The 18,735-nt window shown below is 47.2% G+C and overlaps 1 protein-coding gene across 2 annotated transcripts in view; it reads right to left on the reverse strand.

The window, feature by feature from the left end:
- The window catches only part of CABLES1 (Cdk5 and Abl enzyme substrate 1), a gene marked incomplete at its 5' end in the record, with an annotated part of 111,535 nt that overhangs the window by 59,631 nt on the left and 33,169 nt on the right, over positions 1–18,735 (reverse strand). Inside the window, one exon of one of the 2 annotated variants that reach the window (XM_080822023.1) lies at positions 4,416–4,487. In XM_080822023.1, coding sequence (XP_080678149.1) covers positions 4,416–4,487 — 72 coding nt within the window. Of the gene's footprint in view, positions 1–3,317; positions 3,384–4,415; positions 4,488–18,735 lie in introns of those variants that run through there. The other variant, XM_080822024.1, reaches the window with a different exon arrangement.

Here is an 18,735-nt window from a genome sequence, read left to right on the forward strand (position 1 = left end):
AGCCACACTGAGCTCTGGGCTGGGGCCACCACCGAAGTCTGTTCAGTTCTGAACTCTGAGGCTTCAGGTCAGACTGACAAGATGACCCAACAAGGAGGTACAGCTGAGGGCTGGCCGGCCGTGGGGGTATGCTGGCGTACAGGTGTGGGGAGTAGGGAGGGTCCCAGACCTGCACAGCAACTCCAAGGGCCTAGCTCAAGGGAAACTGGGTGCTGTCCCTGGCCTAGACATCAGGCGTATGTTTCCTAAAGCCCCCTCACTCACCCTCTAGTAAAGACCCAGTCTTCCTAGAAGCCATTCCCTGAGAATGCAGAGAATGATTTTTTTCCCCACTTAACTTGGAAAAAACAACAACATATTGATGTGAATGAATGCAGGCTAAAGCAAAGACATGGTATCAGATACTTGGTAGCTTTCATCGGGGGAAAATGGGGGTTCCCCAGTCCTTGGATCTAGAGAAGGGAAAGCCCCCCTTTAAGTCATGTCCACCACATCAGGGCAGGGTCCATGGTCCATGCACACCACCCATGTGGGCCTGTAAGATACTTCAGCAGAAACCACGGTCCTCGCTGCCTTCAGCCCCAAACTCACCAACTCTGACACCCTATCACTAGTAATATTTCAGATCCCTCCTGGCCTTGATGTGAGGAATAAAAGCGATGTTATATACAAGAGATGCACAAACTGTCAAGTGACACATTCAAATACATCTGTACAAACAAGTAAATATTTGTATACAAATCTCAGTGTTGTGATTATTAACATACCATTAACTAGAAAGCAAGCATATTTTGTTACTATTTGCTTCCTTTATTCTTAAAACTGTAGCTATCACCACTGGTCCTGAATTCTTGGTTTTAGATTCTTTCAAAGACCTTTATTTAGTTGATGTTTCCTGTCTCCTCCACTTGGGGGTTTGAACAGATGGCACCCGTCAATCCCCCTTCCCATTCCAAGTTTCCAAACTCAGAGTTAGTCTTCACTGAGGTTCAACAGCACGGTGCCTCAGTCTGCTTTCTTGGGGCAGCTCCCTGGAAGCAGACCCAGGACCCTGAACTGCCTCAGTTCTACCTCCAAAATGACCATTTGAGTCTGCAGGCCCCAAATGTCTCTCTCATACACACTACACACTGCAGAAGGTTCTAGAGACATGTAGCCACTGGAGAGAAGACAATCTCTGAAAGCATAAGGCTATGCTTCCACTGGTTTCTGGAGAGGGCCAAGCGTCCAGAAGTGTCCTCACACCCTTACCCTGCTTCCCCCCAAACAGCAGAGCTTCCTGAGCCAGCCAGACTGAGGACAGTGGGCCAAGGGCCGGACTGTGAGGGTAAAGGGTAGGTACTCCTACCCCCAGCAGCCGGAAGCTGGTACCCTTCAGGTTTAAGCACAAAATTCCTCTGCCTCCTGCTAGAACTGGAAGTTGGCAAAAGGGCCACAGGTGGTTGTTGGCACTCACAGGGGAAGGAGGAGGCACCAGTAATCACTAAATGGTGCAGTAGCCAGTACCCATCAACCCAGACAGGCTGGAAAACAGGGGCAGGTGGAGATGGCTGGCACATTTGCCACCATCAACCTGAGGTCTTTCTGGACACCTCGTAGCAATGTCCTGGGCCTTAATAAGGGTACCAGGTCACCACCAGGCAGGTGCAAAGTCCAAGCCTCTCATTAGGAACACTTAACTCTTGGAGTTCTAGGCAGGTACAGGACACTACCTTACTAACAAACTGTGATATGCAAGAGAAAAGCGAGACTTTCAAAAAGAATGTATCAGTCCCCAACTATAAGGGCATATGCTACTAATCTAGCCCCTCCTTCAGCAAGTTGTGCGTTGTCTTGCATTTTTTTTTTAAAGCATTCAACTAAACCACCAAGGAATCTAAGAAATGTTTTAAAAGAGAACTGTGGCATTAGCAACAATTGCCAAGGAAACTGGAAGACTGGGCCCTCAGCTTGCGGCAGGTTAAGCAAAGAACGAATTAATTTCAGTATCCATTTAAAAACATACATCTTAAATGATGCAAAATTAAATTAGGATAGAATTAAATTAAAAACTAATTTAATGAAAGATTAGCTCTTTCTTGTTAGCACTGATTACAGCGTACACTTAATTATGCAAAAGGTTTTTAATAGATGCCTTGCAGCCATTTGTTCAATGTGCTGAGTTTAAAAGCAAGTTGGGCTAATAGCCTTCCGCCCCCACGGTTCCCAAAACACTTCAGTATCCTTACTGGTACATTCATTTCACAAAACTGCAAGCCAGAAAGGACCTCAGAGAACAGTCAATTTGCCCTCCCATTTTACAGATGGGAAAATTGAGACCCCCAGAGAAGCGAAATAAAATGTCCAAGGCCGTGTAACCAGTTAGCAGAAGAATCAAACCAAGAATTCAGGACCCCAGACTCCCAAATGAATATCCCTTCTGCTATACCATGCTAATTTTATTTCCAAGAAATAAGTACATTTCTAAGTTAGTTGTTATTTTTATTCCTACTGTAATTCCACACAGCATTACATTAGTTTCAGGTGTACAATATAGTCATTCAACAATACTGTACAGCATCCAATGCTCATCCTTTCTAAGTAAATATTAGAACTCTGGAAAAAAAAAAGTCTATTATGGAAAATAAAGCCTTCCCAACCTACCCAGGTTCCCCTGGTTTCATACTTGTTTTTTAAATTTTGTATTTACACAAGATTTGTTGGAAATTAGGTATTCTGTAAGAAAGCGTTGGGTAAGTTATAGCTAAGGCAGATAAGCCCTTTTTACTGTGGTCATTTGTAGTATCCGAGGACTGAAGGGTAGAGGGCAGAGGATCAGCCTGGGTGGACTCTGGAAGGTACAGAGGTGAACATGCCGCACGTGACCAGGCACACAGCACTGTACTCCTCCTTGCCCTTCTCCCCACCCCCTTTAACCACCTGAATCCCTGAGGACAGAGTAACATATTTTTACCTGGTTTTCACTGACTCACAGCTACCACACTGTTTTAACTGAGGCTTCTCACAGCCTCTGGACACACCAGGAGCTTTTTAGTCCTATTCACTGATTTCCCCATTTGTGGCAAGAGTGACCTTAACCTGCTCCAATACCAAAGCCGCTCAGAGCCACCTGAGAATATTTTTCCTCCACTTTCCAGGATTACTCTGGACCAGAGCCAGCTCCTTAAGTGGACTTTTTGTGCAGCTTTTTACAGAACTACCTAAGGAAACAGCCTTCTCCCAACATTTAATAGTAAGGGATAGAAGAACACTCACACCCAAGCCACATTACACAGCCACACGCCATTCACCCTAAAATAGTCCCAGAGATTACGTACGTTTTCAGAAAGACTTCGAAAGTGGAAATCAGACTGGCTGGCCCTGACTTTGTCTTTGCGACATCAGCAGCTAGACTCCACTATCACCCAATACTTTCGATCAGATCCGCCACCGATGTTCCAGCTTCTAGCCAGGTAGTCTGTGGACAGGACTAACCCGGGAGCAAAGCCCCAAGCTGGGAAGGGAGCGGGCTCTAGGGTGAGAAGCCTCGGTCCACAGCGGCGCTCTCTCAAGCTCAAAAAAGGAGCCCACACTCCTGGGCCCTGCCCAGGAACCAAAGCAAAAGGTGTGCAGACGTGGATACCGGAAGCTGGTCTAGCCAATGGGAGCATACGTTCTTCCATGGGCCTCCCTTGGCGCAACGCAGGCGCATGCCCTGTGAAGCCACAGCGCATGCCCTGTGAAGCATCCGTGTCCCATCCTGGCTCAGTTCCTTCTGCCGGAGGAGCACCCCGCGACCAACCCCGCTGAGCCGCCGTGAAGACTGAAGGAGCTATGCTGTGTGAATAGAGTCTCTTCCCCTCAAGAAGGGCCAGGGGAGACCAAGGCACAGATAGGGGTGGGCGGCGAGGTGCAGGATGAGAGCAAGGAAAGCTGCCGGAGGCACAGCACAGTTCAGCAACTACTGTCACCCAAACACCTTGCGAGCACCTTTCCAATCCTAATGGAGAAATCACTTTCAGCCCAAGGAAGCCCTCACAGCTATCCCCATTGAGTTTCCCCAGCAACTGGTGATGGAGTCATGTGGTGGGCACCTGCTAATGAAATCCAGGATCGTGATCACTGTGTCACTGCACCTAAGAAAGCTGGGACAATGATCGGCTAGTCTTCATCAAACAGCAGCTTTCCCATTGCAAAGGAAACAGCACCCCAATCCACCACGCAAACTGGGCTTTCCCAATACATAATTGAGATTTAATACTGCTCTGTGGTCCTCAGACTTGGTGTTTCCAAACTATGAGTCTGAGGATCAGGCCACCATTTAAAAAGATTATTTCTGCTGATCAAAGGCTTAAAAAAAAAAAAAATCAAACTTTGGCTGTCATATTGTACTGCAGGCCATTTACATACACATAAATGGAACAGTAAAAACTTACCTCCGCAGAGGGGCATTTTCCTCAATATCTTCCAGGGTCTCCAAGGATGATCTCTGGGAGATGAGGCGACGTCTGCAGGAAAGAGGGAAGAAAATCTACATGTTAAAACCGGGTTGTAGGGGCGCCTGGGTGGCTCCGTGGGTTAAAGCTGCTGCCTTCGGCTCAGGTCATGATCCCAGGGTCCTAGGATCGAGCCCCACATCGGGCTCTCTGCTCTGCGGGGAGCCTGCTCCCCGCCCCCCCCTACTTGTGATCTGTCAAATAAATAAATAAATAAATCTTAAAAAAAAAAACAAAAAACCAAACCCGGGTTGTAAAATGGATCAGGCATTTCTGTAATCTAAAACTGTTCTAAAAACTAAAGTTTATTTTAAAAAAAAAAAAAAAAGACTAGACAAAAGCTGTCTTTAAGAGGCTGTCATGTTCCCAGCCTGCACCCTGAATGCCAGGCCCATCTCACTCTGCTGAATTTTGAGCATTTCCCCTGGTTAATAGGGCCCTTGATGTTGATCAGGGAAGTGACTGATGTTTGTATGCTGCAGTTTTATCAAAAAGGACAAGGTCCCTCTTATTTAACTTGGAAACTGTGCAGTTTTTATAAAACATTAGATAATACTGTTGAGTATTCAAGTACTCCATGGTCTGAACCAAGTTAACTGATAAATATTACATTTTAAAACCGTATTAAACAAAATCTCAAAATCATTAGGATGCAATAAAAAAGTTATGGTCTCTGGATGGCCATGATTTCAAAAGCAACTAGCAACGTGGAAGACATTATTCCTTTGGGAAAGTTTCTCGGGGACCCTAAGATTAGACACCTGGGCATGATTAGGCAAAACATGGACTCTTTAGGGCTGCTAAAGAATTGCAAACCACCAGCCAAAACCTCCTTAATCTGATTCCTTTTGCCAGATGAAAGAACGAACAGGTTCTAGTTAACTGAGAGTATCTGTTAAAGGGATCAGGGTGGTGTGCAGAGGCTCGTAACATTACAATCAGTCCATTTGAACAAAGACCATTATTTCATAGTAAATGGTTTGGCTGACGATGTAGATGGAAAAAAATCTGATTGGGCTTTTATCTTGAAAAAAGGGGAATATAATGAGAAGGATAAGCCTATTTTATATTACATTTGATAAAATTAGGTTAAAAACATGCAATTATAACCATGTTCTAATCTGTCCTAAAGAACAACAACAACAAAATGAAATGCGTGTGTACTTCTGTGTGTACTTTTTCCTGGAATCTTTTATGTCTTACTCTTAATAAGACAATCAGAAAGGTCATTTTTGCAAAAGATTCAAGGGCTTCATCAATTTTCTAAGTGCCTTTCCTAATCTTTTTATATCAATTCCTTTCCAAAAGAGTCATCACTCCCCTTCTTCTTTGTTCTTCAGTGGTAAACTGGTATTCTCTCAGACCTTCATTTACCAATGTGGGAATACCAAGAGTTCTAGAACATTACCTTCAGTGTCTTCATGACACACTGGACCTTTTGCAAGATCCGCAGTGTCACTCTGCACTTAACTTCCACTGAATTTCTATTTCCATAATATTCCCAGATTTCTAATAGTCAGCCAGACCTGAGGCAGTGGCTGTGGGGAGACACTGGTCTTACCTGAGAGGGGTGCACGGGAGCCCAAGTGGGTGGGAACTGATTTTATAGGTGGCTAATTCATTGGTAAGTAGGACTGTCCTGAGCAGCCCTGTAACTCCAGGGACTCAGCTACACCAGGATCCCTGTGATAGCCCCTTGCAGCTGTGGCTTTGAACTGACCAGGCCAGCAGCTGAAGCACAGCCCTTCCATGTACGGAGTCCCAGGCTGGGACAGGACAAATGCCCAGTCAGTCAAACTCCCACCCATCACAGCTCTTGGGACCAGAGCCCTCCCTCACAGTCCCCATCAAGAAGCAAGTGCAATCCCACAAGCGCCATGCATGCAGAGTCAAACAAATTCAGATTTCAGTCCTGGGGTTCAGAGGCTTTAGAGTCCTAGAAAACTCCTTAATCTTTGAGCCTCAATTTCCTCATCTATGAAACAGGAAAAGGAAAATAACTAAGAAACAGAGAGACAGATTCCCTGACACAGGGCAAAAAATGACCCGTAGCTACTGGATTTCTGACAACACTCCCTGCACTGAGGCTGCACCCTGACCTGACACCACACCCCCACCCACACATCCTGGCTCAAAGGACTGGGATCAGCTTGGCTGCCCTAGCTCGGGCCCCTCCCCCAACCCCAGCCAGTGGTAAGGTCACCCCCAAATGCCTTGTGCCTGAACCCACCTGAGGCACATGCTCTTTTGACATCTACACCCTCTAAGAAGAACTGAGTGCCACCTTTGCTGATGCCCTGGTCTCAGGCCTCCTCCAGCATCTGATGCTGCTTCCCAGCCCCTCTAAGAACAGTGTGGTTGGCACTCCAGCTGCAAATACCAGGTGAATCCCATGGTGAACATACAAGGCCTGGCATGTAGCCTGGGACCCCACAGACTCTCATCCAACATTCAGGCCAAGGTGTTCACCCTGGACAAAGAGGGCCATTCACTAAAGCACATAATCTGACAATTTCCCTACCAAAAAGCTGTATCCAGATCTTCCTACACCAGGAAAAAAAAGGTGCTTATTTGGAAAAGAACCAAATTTGAGGAGCACCTGGCTGGCTCAGTCAGCAGAGCACTCAACTCTTGATCTCGGGGTTGTGAGTTCAAGTCCCATGCTGGGTACAGAGATTACTTAACAATAAAATCTTATGGGGCAGCTGGGTGGCTCAGTGGGTTGGGTGTCCAACCCTTGATTTTGGCTCAGGTCATGATCTGGAGGTTATGGGATTAAGCCTTACATCCGACTGAGTGTTCAGCTCAGAGTCTGCTTCTGCCTCTCCCTCAACTCATCCCCCTACTCGTCTGTGTTCTTTATTATGCTATTAATTAACTAATTAATTAAATCTTAAAAAAGGAAAAAAGTAGTCTGTATGCCCAAGGTGGGGCTTGAACTCACAACCCTGAGATCAAGAGTCACATGCTCTACCGATTGAGCCAACCAGGCGCCCCCGATTTGTTTTCTAAAAGCCAGTACACCTGGGACACTTGGGTGGCTCAGTCAGTTGAATGTCTGCCTTCAGCTCAGGTCATGATCCCAGGGTCCTGGGATTGAGTCCCAGCCAGGAGCCTGCTTCTCCTTCTGCCTGCTGCTCTGCCTGCTTGTGCTCTTCCTGTCTCTCTCACTCACTCTGTCACATAAATAAATAAAAATCTCTTAAAAAAAAAAAAAAAAAAAGCCAGTACATCTAATGGTCTCTTCATGAGTTGAACAGGTATAGATTCACACGCAAACACACACACACACACACACACACACACACACACACACACACACACAAGAATTTAAGGTCTGGTACCCTTAAAGGGAAGAAAACCCAAACCCCAAATACCCACTGGTTCCTTTAAATTCGGTGACTGTGCTTCTCTTCTTCATGAATGGAACCCAAGCAATATCCATTTGACCTTCGAACACCATGGGACTGGCTGTGCAGGTCCATTTATATGTGAACATTTTTTATAAATACAGAACAGGACTACAAGTATATTTTTCCTTCCTTATGGTTTTAACATTTTCTTTTCTTCAGATTCCTTTATTGTAAGAATACAGTATATAATACCTATAACGTACAAAATATGTGTTCATCAACTATTTGTCATTGGTAAGGCTTCTTTCTGGTCAAAAGTAGGCTACTCATAGTTGTGGGGGAGTAAAAAAAAAAACTACACGCAGATTTTCCACTGCACACAGGGGTGGGGGGCAGTGTTCCTAACCCCCACGTTGTCTAGGGCCAACTGCATGTATTGTCTGAGATAGACATACAGAGCTTGCAAACAACATTATAGTCAAAAGGCACCACGGAAACAAATATGCGATGCCCGCCCTTCCCACATAAAATAAGCCTGTGTTCACAGCCACAAGGGCATGCATGCCCTGTGGTGTTAACCCAAGGGTGCTCCTCTCTGCTTCCTGCCACCTGTTAGATCCTTCCAAGTCATGTAATAACCTCTCCCCTTGCTTTCTATCCTCAGAAAGCCCGAAATGGAAGAGAAGGCTCAGGGCAGGGGGCCGACCTTCACCAGGTGCTTTCCACCCTTCAATTGGCCTCCTAAGCTGAGTCCATTACGACACAAAGTCCTCATCACTGGGCACAGGTAACAAGCAGAGGTCTCGGCACGTTTAAATGACAATGCATAGCCTTCTTAGTAAGCAAGCAGACATTAAGTAAGAGCCCGAGCATTACGTTTCGACATCAACAAATGGGAAGACGCAGTGACCGGCCCTCCCAGGGAGTCCTCAGGTTTCCCTGCCTGGTCTGAGGGTTACGATTTGGGCCTTTCCACACAGTCCCTGAATACTTTTGAGGCCAATGTGGCTCATACTCAACTGTGCACACAGTTTCCCTAAAGCCCCCAGAACATTATCTTTCAAATGCTGACTCTGTCTAGACAAGGAAGTGCTAATCGTGATGAGACTGCTTATCTGGACACACCCCCACCCGGATCAAATTAATGCACTTCTCATTAGGGCCGATGGTTCACTGCAGAGTGACTCACTGCGTGCTCCTGACACTCAGGGCTGCTTATAATGAATCCACTGACACCGAAAACTTAAGGAAAGGTCACGGGGAGAAGAGAGGGGGAAAAAAATCACACGGAAAAACACATGACTGGGGTAACAGGGGGCCAGACGAGGCAGGACCCAGGGCCAGTATTTGGAAAGTGTCTTTTAGGCACAGAAGTGTCAGCGCAGTAACCACGAGTAGTTATCCACACAAATTGACGGGGGTAGAGGAGCTGCCCGGCCACCTCAAAAGGCCTCCTGGACACAGCTGTTGTCAACCCAGTTGGCAGCAATTCTGGGGACCTGAGGAGGGTGAGGGACAAGGTGGGAGCTGTGCCCGGGACATCTTCATCAGGCCTTCTGGAGAGGGGCTGTCTCTTCTTAGCATTGTAAGCAGAGTGCCTCTGAGAGAGAGCTGATGGGGGCAGGGCAGTAACTGTCAGAAGAGCCTCACCAGAGCTGAACTCTGAGCTCGCTGCTGTCCCTGCTGATCAGGGAGGCCAGGCAGGGTCATTCTGGGGGCCAGCTAGGTCACCTGGTCAAGGGCAATCCCCTTAAGGGGGGGGACATGAAGCAGCACGTTGGCTCAAAAGCAAATAGCAGACAGTGGGCACCGCAGGGAACAGCACGGGACTCTGACAGGACCAGCAAGTAATGCGGAAGGTGGCCCCTGGCCTTAGCCTCAGTGTCAAACAAGAAGTAAGTTTGGGGGCGCCTGGGTGGCTCAGTGGGTTAAGCCGCTGCCTTCGGCTCAGGTCATGATCTCAGGGTCCTGGGATCGAGTCCCGCATCGGGCTCTCTGCTCAGCAGGGAGCCTGCTTCCCCCTCTCTCTCTCTCTGCCTGCCTCTCTGCCTACTTGTGATCTCTCTCTGTCAAATAAATAAATAAAATCTTTAAAAAAAAAAAAAAGTAAGTTTGGATCACTGCTCTCTCCCTTGGCTGCCCATTGGGAACCCTGGAGCCCTGTTAAAAATCTCTAGGGGCAAAACACAAGCTTTGAGAGCAAGGAGGAGCGTGGGCCATCTGGGCTGATGAACGCTATCCTCACAAAAAGGCAATTTCCTCCGTGGCTCCAGCCCTGCCCATGTAAGAGCCCCCTTCCTGGCTATGAGACGGGCCACTGGAGGGCACAGTTAGGCCTTCACAGGTGTGAAGAAAGCAAGGGCCTCATGGATACCTCAGTCACACAGGTGATGGGTGAGCTGAGGTCATGGCTTCAATCTGCTCAGACAGCTTTTATGACTCCCCCCTCAAAAAAAACACAACCACCACAAAAATAACCTTTAACTAATTTAGTCATAAGACATGCACACACTTGTAATTTATTTGCTTTTTGCCTATGTCTTTCACCCACTGACCATCTCTAACCCCCAGACAAAACTGAACCGCACTAGACAGTGGGCTGACTCAAGGGAGATACCATTCCTTCCTTCCTTGTCTGGCCTAGGGATAGAACGTGTTTCAGCAAACAGTAGGTACTCAATTAATGCTGGCTGAATAAAACGATGAACTCCACCATTAGGCAGGTGGGTTCTTTTTTTTTTTTTTTTTTAAAGATTTTGTCTATTTATTTATCAGAGAGCAAGCGAGCGAGTGCACAGGCAGACAGAGGGGCAGAGGGAGAAGCAGGCTCCCCGCTGAGCAAAGAGCCCGATGTGGGACTCGATCCCAGGACCCTGAGATCATGACCCGAGCCGAAGGCAGCTGCTTAACCAACTGAGCCACCCAGGCGTCCCCCCCCTTTTTTTTTTTTAAAGATTTTGTTTATTTAAGGCAGGTGGGTTCTAGTGGACTTTTCCCAGAAAGCACCTGATCTTTCCCTCAATGCTTTTCTATACACAGTGATCAGTGGGCTCGCTCTACTCAGTGTAGAGTTCCCAGTTTGGTCAACAGAAGCCCCAACATCATCCTCAGAAAGCTTCCCAATGTTGCACTACAACAGGAAGTCGAGGGAGGCAGAAGACACTCATCTAGCGGAAGGGCGGGAAGGGACAGGGTATAAGACATGATGCTTAAAACGGGTTTCTTCTAAGGAGGGTGCCTGGGTGAGCTCAGTTGTTAAGCATCTGCCTTGGGCTCAGGTCATGATCTCAGGGTCCTGGGATCTAACCTTGAGGTAGGCTCCCTGCTCAGCAGAGAACCTGCTTCTCCCTTTGCCTCTGCCCTTCCCCCAGACTTGTGCTCATGCTGTCTCTCATTCTCTCTCAAATAAAATCTCTTAAAGAGGAAGGGGGGGGGGTTCTTCTGTTAGAGCTTATTACACATTCATTTTTCCAAGTGGAATTTGAACTGCTTTTGTGACTATGAAAGTAATACATCTCACCCTAAAAAATTCAAAGCAGGAAACGTGTATGAAGTAGAAACAGAAATGACCTGTAGGTGTGGGGGAGAAGTCCAAGACCCTTCTGGGGTCTCAGAGACCTCTGAGGACGATCAGGGTGCAGACCCCCTCTCCCAGATAAAGCTGGTGCTACAGAGCTGTAGGCCAAGAGTCAGGGCTGGACATTGAAGAAGCCCCAACCCAACCAAGAGACGAGGGAAGCTTCCTCTCTTAAGTTTCCCTGACTGAGATTCGAAGCTCCCAAGGTGCCCAAAGAGGACCTAGCAAGACAAGACAGAGAGGCCAGTAGCCTAGAACCTGGTAGGGCTGGCCTCTTTAGTAGACAGACAATCTCTTGGTAAAATGTTCTGAGATCCTCCCCCCGTCTCTTGCATCTCCACATCACAGACCTAGTCTCTTATTCCATAAATAGTGTTCAGCTCATGCACAAGAGGTGTTCCTAGAAAGCAGAGCAGAAGTCTGTAATTGGTAAACTTATTTACAAGGGGGCCTACTGCTTAAAGGAACCCTAAAGAGAAGAACCTCCATATGTCCAAGAATTACACTGTCATTGATACACCTTTCGTGAAAACGCTGGTTTTCAAATACCAGGCTCTCTGAAAGCCTAGTGCACCTCTAATCCACGCTGTTCCTCCCTTCATTTCTCCAACACGGCTTTGAGCTGTTGACATCACAGCATCATAAGCTTACTCGACAGATTCAACAAGTAAGTTATGATGACTTTGTTCATGATTTGGCAAAAGTTAAAGCCAAGATTCCAGATGCTCCTTTAGCAGAAGTCAAATGAGACCAGGCTCAGTGAAGAAGCAAACTGTTTTTGTACCAATACATATGTGTTCACAGATGAAGAAAGAAAAGTCAGCTGTCACCTCTTAATAGAAGTAACATACACGGTCTAAAAGCAAAATTGGCCTGAGCTTCAGCAGGAAGATATGTGATTCAGATCCAGGCTTAATTCCGCTTTGCATGGATCTCAAGCTCTGTCCAGCAGCAAAGGTGGTGATGGACTTGAAGCTGGCCCTTACTGCCCGCCTGGGAACAGCTGCCTGTCCGACAGCAGAGGAAAGCCCGGCAGAAAGCCATGGAATCCATCACTGCAGGGGCATTCTGACTGGGACAGGCCCCCAGGCTGGGGCCATCAGCCAACACCCTGCGACACCAGTCAGCCCTTGCCCTGCCTCTGAGCAAAGGACACATGGCTGGCTTGCCTGTGCAAGGAAAAACTTCCAGGGCAGCTCATGCATCTAAAGCCAGCTCCACACCTGGAATATGGACAGAAACAATTCAAATCCCCAGCGGGTCATGGAAATCTTCCTTGCAAAAGAAGGAAAATAGAGGATTATCTTTAAGAAAAGAAGCGGGTCACCCGGGTGTCTCAGTCAGTGAAGCGTCTGACTCTTGATCTCGGCTCTGGTCATGATCTCAGGGTTGTGAGGTCAAGCCCCCCCATCGGGCTCCACGCTCAGTGCAGAGTCTGCTTGAGGTTCTCTCTTCCTCTCCCTTTGTCCCTCCCCCTGCCCGTGCTTCCCCTCATTCCAATAAATAATCAAAATCTTTTACAAAATTAAAAAAAAAAAGGAGGAATGGAAACGGATTTTGAAAGTGGCTATGTTTTAAAATTTCTAGCTGATTAATCAGGCAGAAATCAAATTTTAAAATCAGTGCACCAAGAGTTGCCCATCAGCTTCTTCAAATAAGATCTGTTTCTACATTTTTATACGCAGGTCAAAAAAGCAACTTTAAATGTTTACAGAGAAGACAAAGGCATTTGGCTTGCCTGAGTTTGCTTTCATTTCAAAGTCCTCATCAGAATCGCCAAATCCTGGAAAACCAAGGTGTGAGGTCATCTCGGTATTTAGGGCTATTCAGAGACAGACTTGTTGGCAGGATTTAGTAAGCGGCCGGGCACTCGGTCCTCAGATGCCCCAGTCCACCCTGCCCACCCACACCCTGCTAACTTTGCAAAACACTCTTTCTGTCACGTCACTCCCCAGGGTAAAAGCCACAAAGATTCACTGTGGGAACAGGTCCAACTCCTCTGACAAAGGGACTAGATGGGGAGGTGAGAAGACAGCACTGTCACACAGCACCCTGAGCCACCACGAAGGCCCTTTTCCAGTCTCCTGGGACACCCTCAGGGCATCAGGAAATAAAGGGGCCAGCCAGGGCCACAGGCTGGGTGACAGGGCTGCATCCTAAACCCTGCTTTGCCTTGTCCTGGAGGGAAGGGCCTTGCCCTGCAGCTGAGGGGACCAAGTTGACCAAATGTGCAGAAAGGCAAAAAGCAAAAGTGGGCATGATGATTGGGGGGAAAAAAAATCAATCAATCAATCAATCAGGGTCCAGAAAGGTTTGGGGTTTTGTGTGGCTGAGAGATAAATGATGTTGTTCTTGCTGCGCAATGTGCCAGATACCAATCAGGGGGCTGGGGGTAAAAGAGTGGGGACCAAGCCAGGACAAGGGTGGGAAAGAGAGATGAACCATGGAAAACCACCCAAAAATAAAAGGGTTGGCTTCACCCTGGAGACAAAAGAGCCCTATTGATCTAACATAACCAACGCAAGAAGTATGGGGCCAACTCATGGATGTCCTGACTGGGCGTCACACTCTAAGCAATCAGATCCAGCGGTTCTCTGCAGAAGGGATTCCCTGGGCCTGGTGGGGGTCGGCGACTGGAAATGCAACACGGGGGCCCAGAGTCTAAGGCCAAGAGAGATCAGGTATGGCATGTGTGGGAGGCAGAAGAGGGCGTGAGTGAGCTCCAAGGAGAACCAAAATTTAATTGGGAAGAGGCAAGGAGGAGCAACCCAGACTAGCGTGGGTGGTTCGAAAGGTAAACTCGGGGCAGATTTCTCATAAGGTTATGAGAAATAAGGTTATGAGCCTCACCAGAGCTCAACAGGATGGAACACCAGGTATGTACCAGGCACAATCCTGGAAGCAAAGTCAGGGAAGAACCTAAAAAGAGCTGGGAAACAAGCCCCCCAATCAGACGCCCAGGGTCGGTTCCAGAAGAAGCTGGAATGGGTGCGTGGGGCTGGGGTTGGTGCCACGTGAGTGTGAACCCACCTTCATGCAGTGTGTCCCTCTGACAGCGGAACAACAAAAGCGGTGTGCAAACCCCTGCAGGGCTCACACCGGGGCACGAGGGTGCGGATGCAGTAGGCTGGTGAAGGCCCACGGGCACCGAGTTGTATCAGAGAGATGTGCGGCCTCCACTCAGCTCAGGCCTTTTCAGGAAGCATGTTGCATCCAGGACCTTCTTCTCTGCCCTCAGGATGGGCCCTTGTCTTAAATATCGCACCCTGACAGTGGGCTGAGCATGGGCGACGGCACTTCCTTTCCCCATCATTAGGAGGCCTCACGGGCGCTTTGCAGGAATGCCTCTGCAGGCTCAACACTTTCTAAGCCACGTACACACACTTCCCTTGAAAGCCAAACCAGGGCCCTCTACGCCCAGCTGTATGGGCTTTGCTGCACAAAGGCTGAGGTGCACCTGCTCTAGGAGAAAGCCCGACTCTGGCGGGAGGGGCACCCCTCTCCCTGCTCCCCAGTCCTGGGAAGGTGAGAGGCCAACGGAGCTAATTCAACTCTGACCAGCAGGGAGTCGGGCAGGCTGGTTACTTCCACATCCGTATTTAAAGGGACCTTTAGGAAGCTGCCCTTCCTGCATAATCCCTCCCCTGAGTTTCTCCCTTGGTTCCCAGCTTGACCTTTCCCTGTTCTAAAGGGCCTTCAGAAGAAATGGATTTTGACAGCTCAGAAACAGCATGCAATTATTTATAGCAAATTCAGGATTGACGGGGTTCCATCAATCTTTATTTTCTAGTTTTCCAGATTAACCTCAGCCCACGCTCCATAACAGCTTATGGTAACAAAGATTGATGCTTCCTTGTCCGGCCAGCTCAAAGCCACACCATCCTCTCTCCTGACAATGGGCCCAGGTGACTTCATTCCCTTCTGGAAGGCTTTTTAAAAATGCCTTATTTCTCCTGCCCCAAGATGTTAATTCCCTTTACTGAAGTTGAATGGGGATTGGGGACTTCAGAATCACTGGCCTCTTAAGAGGTTTATGGGGTAAGGAATGCCGCCCCCCCCCCAGGGTGACCAAATCTTATTTCAAAAGAAAACTCAGAATCTGCTTCACCTGCTCCTCATCCATCCAAACACTACCGTCTCCTCCCAAGGCACCGTGCAGAGCCACCTGCTCTGCGAAGCTGTCCCTGACTATTTCTGAATTCCTTCGTTTCGTATCTTTACCGTATTAGGAAATATTCATATCTAGATACTTGTAGAATGATTGATTTTATTCTTATTTTATACCCTGTATCTCCAACCAGACTGCAAGTACCTTGACCAGATAACTGTCTCCCCTTCTTTGAAACTCCTTTAATAACTACATTACCTTTGTCGCAGTAAGTGCTCCATAAATCCTGAAGTATACACAGACAACCGTCTGTAGCTACCACTGGCCCACGCAGGGCAGGGGGGCTGGGGGGTTGGGGAGGCCAAGGATGGATCTTAACTGCTCCCGGGAGACCCTCAGACAAGCCCATAGAAGCCAAAGCCATATTGAAAATGAGGTCCAAAACCAAAGATGGGACCTCGGGGCTCATCAGATCGCTGATGTTCAAACTTCTGAGCAGCAGGATTCTTTTTTTTCCAAATTAACTTTACGTCAAATCCCAAGATGTAATACAGATTAGAATAATTAAAACTATTTTAAATCGGATGTATAAAATGTACTTATGACACAACCACTATCAGAGCAGAAAAGCTATTTTGATGTACAAACAACATAAAACCAGGAATTACGGATGACATTTCTAGTCTAAGATCAATGTCAGCACCTAATTTGTTTCGTTTGGTCTTGGTTGTGCAGGACAGAGATAATCTCAACTGACACAGATAAGGAGCTGCCTATGGCAACCATTTTTAAACATCTCAGGACCCAATTCAATTCAAGAGATGTGGCAGGTGAAGCTTAGTTGCACAAAATCCACTTATTCTGGCAGCACAAATTAATGCATAATTAAGGCATAGATGGTCACACGTGTGATAGGATTTGCTCGAGAACACCGTCAGGTTCGTTTTACTGCAGTTCTTAAAACATTTCTATACAACTATATACACATAAATATATATGATATTTGCTAAGTGTATATTTATATATTAATAGACAACTACATATGTACATACATATGTATGTATATACGTATGTATAATATATATTATATAACATATTATAGTACAAACATACAAAATAACATATGCATATAGATTATACATATTGTATATATAGATGTATATGTGTATATGTATACACATGTATATATTATACACATGTACGTGTACATATACACATGTACATTATACCTCAAAATGTTAAATACATAACTATACCACATGACTGGCAATTCCATTCCTAGCTATAACCCAAGAGAAACAAAGGCACACCTATGTAAAAATTTGCACAAGAAGGTTCAAAACAGCACGATTCCCAACAGCAAAGAAGGGAGAACAACCCACACGTCCAACCACTCATGAATGGGTGCGTAAGACACAACAGGATTCAGCCGTAAAAAGAACAAACTATGGACACAAGCTCCAAAACGGAGGAACCTTGAAAACATGACTCGAGGTGAAGAAGGCAGTCACAAAAGAGCCCGTATTGTGGGATTCCAATTGTAGGAACCGCCCAGAACAGGCCAATCCTTGGAGACACGCCACGCATTAGTGGTTGTCCAGAGCTGGGTGTGAGAAGTGCGGGGAACGCGGAATGGCTGCCAGTGGTCACAGGGTTTCTTCTCAGGGTGATGAAAATGCTCGAAAATTACATGGTGACGACGGTTGTACAACTCCGTGAGTACACTAAACCCACTGAATAGTACCCTTGAAATGGATGGTGTGTGAACTGTATCTCAATCAAGCTGTTAAAATACTTACATACGAGATATATAGATGTTAAAATATCTATGCTATATATATAGAAAGAGAAAAATGCATATTGAGGAAAACACATAGTGAAAAATAGATCAACTGTTTGTGGAATTGCGAAAGTTCTTGCCGAGATCCTTAGAGCTCTAGATAACACAGTTTTGAAGACTATGGCTCTGGTTCAATTTCTCTCACCCAGAGCTACGGGAACTGCGAGCCTCCCCGGCCTGGCCAGGCCGTGGCCAGACGGGAGGAGAGCAAGGCCAGGGCGCAGACGACCTCACCGCAGAGGGGCTTCCTTTCCTTCCTCAGGTGGGTTGAACCGGTCCTTTCGGGTCTGTGTCCAGCCCTCAGCAGCAGGTAGTGCAGGGGGCAGGGAAGGTGGACCTGGGCAAACCCTGGAAAGGCACAGCCAGCTCCTCGCTTCCGCAGGGCCCCCAGAGCAGCGTCGCCCACCGCCTGCCGAGCGCCCACACGGCCGCCATCTTTCTCCCTGTGGGGCCAACAGGCAACCTCCCGGATGCACTCACCAGAGTGGTCTGTTCAGACTTCTCATCTCCCTAAGCTCTAGGGGAAACTATGTGGACAAAGCGCTCCCTTTTTATTAAAAGCTGATCCTGTTTTCTAGGAGAGAACCCGAGAGCACCTTCAGGTATCCAAGAGGCAAGAAGGAAGACAATACCCACTCTGAGGTGCTTCTGTGCTCCTGTCAGTGTCTGGGGAGGTAGTTTAATTTTTTAACAGCTCTTGCGGAGCCCTTTGAAAATATATTATTAGTGCATCTGCCTCGCCGTATACATAATTAGCAACAGTTCTAATTACCAGGCTGTTCAGGAAAGGTTTCCAAAGTGAATTTGCGGCAGAAGAACTGTGCCTAAAACCACATGAATATTCACTTAGATGTAATGTGGATTCAACTGTTTATTGGATTCTTTGCAAAAGCCTATCCCAGAGGTCTGAATGGTCCCTTTATGCCAGGGCTTCTGTAGGATACCACATGGTTATTGTGGAAAATAACATATTCTGAACAACCTGGAAAGTGGGGGAGGGGGAGGATACACGGTTTTCAACCAATGCCTTCAGAAAGTAATGGGCTAAAATAAAAGCAATCAGCCGCCATTTTATTTCCCCAAGGACTTTTTTTTTTTTTTTAAAGATTTTACTTAAATATGAGAGAGAAAGAGGGAGCACGAGCAGGGAGAGGAGGCAGAGGGAGAGAGAGAAGCAGACTCCCTGCTAAGCGGGGAGCCCCAACACAGGAGCTCAATCCCAGGACCCTGGGACCATGACCTGAGCCGAAGCCAGCAGCTTCACCGACGGGGCCACCCAGGCGCCCCTTCCCTAAGGAGGCTCTGTGGTGTCACTCTTTAGCCCAGGAGCCTTAAACTGGGATGCCTGACTTCCCAGGGGTTCTATGCACTTTAAAAACCAG

The sequence above is a fragment of the Martes martes genome (assembly GCF_963455335.1).
Source record: "Martes martes genome assembly, chromosome: 13".
NCBI classification, from domain to species: Eukaryota; Metazoa; Chordata; class Mammalia; order Carnivora; family Mustelidae; genus Martes; species Martes martes.